Genomic DNA, 7,062 nt, shown 5'->3' with positions numbered 1-7,062 from the left:
TATAAACAAATAGAATTGTGCGAAAACTATTGCACCTACAGCGCCCACTTTTGGCACACTTTTAAAGTATGACAAAACCCTCAACTTGTCATAGGTTTTATAAAATTTTAACAATAAATGCGATAGTTATAAACAAATTAAAAAATGGGCACTTTTCTTGTTTTTTTGCAATAACTTTTTTGTTTATTAACCGATTTTAATTTAACAATTCTCACTTTGTAGATAATTTTACTCGCTACAAGTTGTCTGTGAGCCACTTTTCGCTAAAATTGATGGTTTTCCCTGCAAAGTGAAAAAACTGATTTCTTCACTTATTTGTTTAAATAGAAAAGTTAGCTAATAAAAGCTTTTGACTCACGAGATGAGAGATGTCTTGTATTATGTTCCTTTAGACAATTTTACAATAATCTCGCGGATAGGACTTTTTTCGAGTAAAAATCTTATTTGCTTGGCCTAATGGTATTACAAAAGTTTTTAGTTTGGGCAGTAGGTATTACAAAAAAATCATTCATATTTCCAAATACATTCTTGCATGCAATGTAGGTCGGAAATATACTTTTTATAAGCTCTGTTCAGTTCTCTATAAATTTTATTTCAACAATATTATATATTTTTACTACGGTAACTGCAAAATGAACGGAATTATTTAAAAAATAGTGGTGTCAGAGAGTCTGCCATAAATATAGTATTTAGGAACCAGTATGGCGTATTTTTAGGGAAGAATGAAATAATAACTATTAAAAAAACTTTTAAAATGAAAAATAAATGTTTGTCTAGACAAAAACCTCACAAAAAAAAGATAAAAAATAAAAAAATGTGCATCACCATATGATTTACATCACTTAGTTATTGTTTCGAAAATTAATCTACAAATGACATTTCAAAAAAGTTTAAAATTTTAAATTTTGTTTGTTAATCTGTCAGAAATCATATAATATTCATTCCATTATTACTTACATTTTTAAACATTTAATGGAATGATTTTCGAAACAATAACTAAGTGAAGTGAATGATAGAGCAATGCTTTTCATCACTCTTTTCAATAAGATTTTTAGGCAATAATAGTTTCACGAAAACAGCCCTAAATTTTTGGCATGAGTACTTAAATTTTTTGACCAGGTGATCCTCTGACACTCTTTTTGCCATAATTTTAAATGAAGAGATATAGACTTCCTTGGTTATATATTTTTCTTAATTAGTGACCTATCCAAATAAAAAAGTTATAAGGTTGCATTTAATCATATTGAGGAATTGAACCAAGTATGACGATATTTAAAAAGGAACTCCTATTCTTGAGCATACATAAACTTTTGAGTTGTTTATAATAAAAATAAGTAAGATTAAAAAGTTCTTTAAAATGATTTTATTAAATTAAATGTCACATTTAAAAAAATTCAAAATGTTCTCTATCTTGTTGTTACCTAAGTAATTAGAAAAAATGTTGTTGAAATAATAAAGTATGTAAAGAATTGAATAGATATAATAAAAAGTATACTTCTGACAAACATTGTGTGCAACATATTTGGAAACATTGATGACTTTTTTGTAATACCATAGCAAACGCGATGAAGGAACTTTTTTTATCTTCGACTGTCTTCAAATTTTGCAGACAAATTGTAGGTGCCAATTAAAACAAGAAATCATTACCAATTTTAACATTGGCACTAATACCAATTTTTTCCCTGATATGAGTGCATTATTTTTCATTAACTTCCAAATATATAAGTTTCGGATATAACTTTAAAGAATTCCACCACTAATTTACCGATTTTTTTAAATTTTAATTAATGTAATACATCAGCAAAATTGAAAAGCAATACATGACATATGTGATTTTCAGAATTTAAACTTATATTATCGAAGAACATAATATCGTTTATAATCAATTTTCTCCGAAATGGTGCAGACTACTGATATTGAAGAAGAATGCCTAAATTTTTGTCACATTACAGATAATTTTATTTAAACAAAAAACCCAAAATTACCTCCCGTTTCACATTCCCTATAAATGAAGAAATAATTATTCTTCCATGAGATTATTGTAGTCAATTATCTAAAGATATGCAAAATTTTAAAATTATTTAAAATGTGTTTTTTATCAATGCATACTATTTATACGAAACTTTTTGTTTAAAATGGCATTTCCTATCTGCTGTTTCAGGTTGGCATCATATTTTAGACACTATACAGGGTGTTTTTGAATGGAGTAGTATAAATGATACCAGTGAATCCACATTTCAAAAGAACACGATCTGCAAAAAATCGCCTTAGTAAAATGTTCACCCCTGAAGAGATATGGGCCATCAAAGTTTCCAAAAAAATTATGAAAATTGGCTGTAATTTGAAAACCGAACGAGGTACAAATAACAAATTTTTTACAGGTTGTTTACTAATACAGATGCGAGTTTTCAACTATTTTTCGAAAATTTTAACCCCTCGAAAGGGGTTGAAATAACCACCCCTCAAGCCATTTTTTGCCATAACTTTTATATTTCGTAAAAACTCGATATCCAAAAATACGCATTAGATAAACTGGTTCTTTTAGAAACTTTTACCTCTCTAGCAATTTTCCTTTAAAACTTTTCGTTTATTAATAAAAAAATAAAATGTATTACCATTCACCTCACACCGTATATGATTGCAATCAATCAAAGAAAAACTAAGTGTGCTGCTGTCATGCCAGTTGTCACAATTAACTCTTCTGTAAGTTGTCACTGTTATCAGCTAAATACTTTTTGGGTGTAAATTAACAAGAATTATGCCAAATTTTACTAATGATGAATATGTGGACATGCTACAAGTGTTTTTTTCTACGATCGTGCAAAATTTACTACTTATTGCACTACCTACTGTGCCAAAAGTTTAACTTTTTTTACAGTAGTACAAAAAAAATATTGATTACAAGTTTAATCTAAGCATATCCATAAGTACCTAACGTCTGACATTGACAATTTGCGCAATTAATTTCCAGTTGTCAGTTAAAATTTTAATATTATGTAAAATACTGTTAAATAAAATTTGAAATAAAAACAATCGTAGAAAAAATGTTGCGTGCAACATGTGCAAAAAGCATATTTGTTGCACTTAACATGATTGCAGCTCTCAACTTCGTCTCGAGCTGCAAACTTCATGCATCGTACAACAAATACACACTCTTTACAGTAGTTGCACAAATAACTGTTTGAATGTCGCAGAAACTTTTATTAAATAGAAGTACAATGAAAACGAAACTAAGAAATAATTTATTATCAAAAAGAGAAAAAACAAAAAACTTAGTTAAAGGACATTTTCAAAATAATTGCCATTTCTTTCTAAACACAACCTAACACGTTTATCAAAGTTGTTACGGACTCGAGCAAAAATTATGGGATTGTTGCGAATCTCATCAGCCGCCGCGAATATTCTTTCCTGTAGCTCTTCAACACTGTCAACTGGGGTCGCATAAACAATACTTTTTATATGTCCCCAAAAGAAAAAATCCATGGGCGTTAGATCGGGAGAACGTGCAGGCCAAGAGATAGGTGCCTCATTGCCGCGACCTATCCAACGATTCGGGTAATTTAAATTAAGCCACCGCCTAACTACTACAGTGCTGTGAGCAGGAGCCCCGTCATGCATGTACCACATGGCCTGACGTACATTTAATGGTACTTCCTCCAGAAGTGGTGGTAGATGCTCATTTAAGAACTGCAAATATTCAACAGCACCAAGTCGATGAGGTAAAACAAAAGGGCCGACAAGCACATTTTCTACAATTCCTGCCCAAATGTTTAAACTAAAATTATGTTGAAATGTTGTCATAGATACTTCGTGAGGATTTTCATGAGCCCAGGAATGAAGATTGTGCATATTGGTTAAACCATGTCTTTGAAAAGTTGCTTCATCTGTGAAAAGTATCTTTGAGGCAAAATTCAAATTATTTCTTAGAATATTAAGATACGATTCGCAAAAAACAACTCGCTTATGCATGTCTGGTTCAAGTAGAGCTTGAACTGGCCGGTGGTGAAAAGGATATAATAAATTATCATGGACAATATTCCAAACAACACTATGGGACACATTTAAGTGCATTGCTGTTTTTCTCGTACTAGTCTGACGATTTTCGTCAAACTCTTCAAGTACTGCATCCTCAAGATAAATAGTACGAACAGTAGGTCTTCGGCCGGTACCCTCAATATGCGGCTGTATTTTTCCAGTTTCCCGAAGTCTTCGTTCTACCGCCGAAAAAGTTTGTCTGTGGGGAACTTGACGATTTGGATATCTCTCATTATACGCTCTTGTTGCCGCAGCACAGTTTTTGCGACATTCAAAATACACTTGTAGCATGTCCACATATTCATCATTAGTAAAATTTGGCATAATTCTTGTTAATTTACACCCAAAAAGTATTTAGCTGATAACAGTGACAACTTACAGAAGAGTTAATTGTGACAACTGGCATGACAGCAGCACACTTAGTTTTTCTTTGATTGATTGCAATCATATACGGTGTGAGGTGAATGGTAATACATTTTATTTTTTTATTAATAAACGAAAAGTTTTAAAGGAAAATTGCTAGAGAGGTAAAAGTTTCTAAAAGAACCAGTTTATCTAATGCGTATTTTTGGATATCGAGTTTTTACGAAATATAAAAGTTATGGCAAAAAATGGCTTGAGGGGTGGTTATTTCAACCCCTTTCGAGGGGTTAAAATTTTCGAAAAATAGTTGAAAACTCGCATCTGTATTAGTAAACAACCTGTAAAAAATTTGTTATTTGTACCTCGTTCGGTTTTCAAATTACAGCCAATTTTCATAATTTTTTTGGAAACTTTGATGGCCCATATCTCTTCAGGGGTGAACATTTTACTAAGGTGATTTTTTGCAGATCGTGTTCTTTTGAAATGTAGATTCACTTGTATCATTTATGCTACTCCATTCAAAAATACCCTGTATAATGTACGCACAGCAACCAACTTGGTAAACAAACATGAACCTAAATGTTAGAAATTTTATATTAAATTATACTATTACATTGACAGCTAGACAAAATTATGTATTTGAAAATATTTATTTACTAAAAGATGTAGGTATATAATTCAGTGGCGGTTTGTGACATTGAGACTAGGTGAAGCATATTCATTGATTGACTAAAAAGAAAAAAAAAGCGCCGCAGGCGAAAATTTTCAAAGTCAAACGACTTTATATGATTCTGGAAATTTTTAGTTAGTCAATATTACCAAAAAACTGACGTTCGAGAGAAAGATCTTCATTTAGATCTTATAAAAAATATAAATATTAGTTCGGCTCGTGGAATTAATGATAGGTACAGATACTTCGGAACGTACACTTTGTCTTTTGACTTTCCCTATTTTCCACATCAAAAAATCCATTTTGTCCTCAATTTTCCATCTGGAAAATGGTGTTTCCAATAAAATACATACTGAATCATACGTAATCATTTCTATAATGATTGATACAAAACAAATATTAACAAAGAACCATTATAATCGTGCACAGGGTGACGTATCGTATAAACTGTTTAAGGGCAGGTGATGGGCGATGGAAATGCTGCTACAATTTCCACGTCACTCGTTCCCCCAAACCGTAGTTTACTCACGCGTTGGCCGCCTTGTTGCCATGACAACAACCGTAAATGCTACGAAATGAAGCAAAATACAAACTGATTGCAATCCTCATCACTTGCTTATGCTATATGTAGTATGGTAGGTTGATGTTCGCACTCAACGAAGGCAATTTTTTTTTTAAAGGCGTTCACCGCGCACCTATTTTGTTTATTTCTGCATATAAAACAAACAAACACAATACATTTTCAATATAGAATTAATACTTAAATTCTAAAATTTATATAAAAATAAAAATAATTTTAAATTGCACAACCAAACAAATTTTAGGTAAAGTGGTGCATCATTTGCGTCATCTGGCGAGCCGCCACTGATGTAACTTGAACCAAAATGTGTCTTAGCATTCTATGTTGCGTGCTAACAACACTTTATACATTAATTACATAAATGACTTCTTTTTGTTATTCAACCGTTTTATGAATCAATTCAGTGTCATCAATACATCCAATTTTGTCATTAAATTTTTCTCAAAAATATAATGAGAGAACTCTCAACTACTTTTCATCCATCTCCCCAGGAAAGTCAAAGACCCTTAAATTTCAAAACTGGCATACCTGGATTGTTCACATATCTTTACAAAAAGTAGAATTAAAAAAATTTGTGTAAAGAACCTTTCTTAAAAGTCCAACATTTTTAAAAATTATAAATTAAAAAATGTCCTTTAACTCGAGCATCCTCTTCCTCGTTATTTGTTGCAAATGTTATTGTGGTTTGTTAATTTTCCTTAACATTAATCATCAGTTCCATCAATGGAATATATTATATTTTTATCTTGAAATATTAACAAGTGAAATTAGACCTACATAATTTCTGTATCAATCTAATTCCCTGGTCCGTTCACTATTTATTTAATTCTATTATTTATCTATAATTTAAGAGTAAATATTTACATTTTTCAATTTGTTATACCAAGTTTTAAAAGCCTGATTTCCAAATCTTTGAGGTTGCTGAATGGGTGGTATTTCATCAATCCATTTGCTCAACGTACACATGAGCTTTACAACATTATTTACTGCTTCCGATGCATTTTCACTTCCTTGTGAATTACTTTTGCCTTTTACTGACTCGTTTAATGCAAAAATGAATCCTAAATACTCCTACAAATTAACATTTCATATCACAGAAAAACGAAAATAAAATATTTACAAAATACGCTTCAGATTTATCCCATTGCTGCATATCATCTACTGTTTTTACTAGCTTTACTGGAGTTACAAAAACATGATCTTCACTTACTGAAAATATAATTGGCTACTAACAAAAGCTAATAAAATATAATTAATTATAATACATACCAAATGATTTAGTTCCAGATATAGAAACCTTCTTCATAATGAATAGTAGCAGTCAATAAATAATGAGTTTTTCAAATTATAACCTTTACTTGTGACAATATGACAGATGATAGATGATAGGAGGTAGGATAGTAGGATAGTAGGA

The 7,062-nt window shown here is 30.9% G+C and overlaps 1 protein-coding gene across 2 annotated transcripts in view; it reads right to left on the bottom strand.

The window, feature by feature from the left end:
- LOC108915639 (serine/threonine-protein phosphatase 2A activator-like) overlaps nt 1-7,032 on the bottom strand; it is a 38,102-nt gene extending 31,070 nt beyond the window's left edge. For both annotated transcript variants that reach the window (XM_018721728.2, XM_018721729.2), the window contains exons 1-3: nt 6,918-7,032; nt 6,769-6,857; nt 6,513-6,719 (exon numbers count right to left, since the gene is read on the bottom strand). In XM_018721728.2, the coding sequence (XP_018577244.1) occupies nt 6,513-6,719; nt 6,769-6,857; nt 6,918-6,954 (333 nt within the window). In that variant the 5' untranslated portion in view covers nt 6,955-7,032. The remainder of the gene's footprint in view (nt 1-6,512; nt 6,720-6,768; nt 6,858-6,917) is intronic.
- Nucleotides 7,033-7,062: the final 30 nt, after the last annotated feature.

The sequence above is a fragment of the Anoplophora glabripennis genome, unplaced genomic scaffold (genome assembly GCF_000390285.2).
Source record: "Anoplophora glabripennis isolate ALB-LARVAE unplaced genomic scaffold, Agla_2.0 scaffold1695, whole genome shotgun sequence".
Taxonomy (NCBI): Eukaryota; Metazoa; Arthropoda; class Insecta; order Coleoptera; family Cerambycidae; genus Anoplophora; species Anoplophora glabripennis.
The sequence above is the reverse complement of the archived record's forward strand: the minus strand, read 5'-3'. Positions and strand labels throughout refer to the sequence as shown.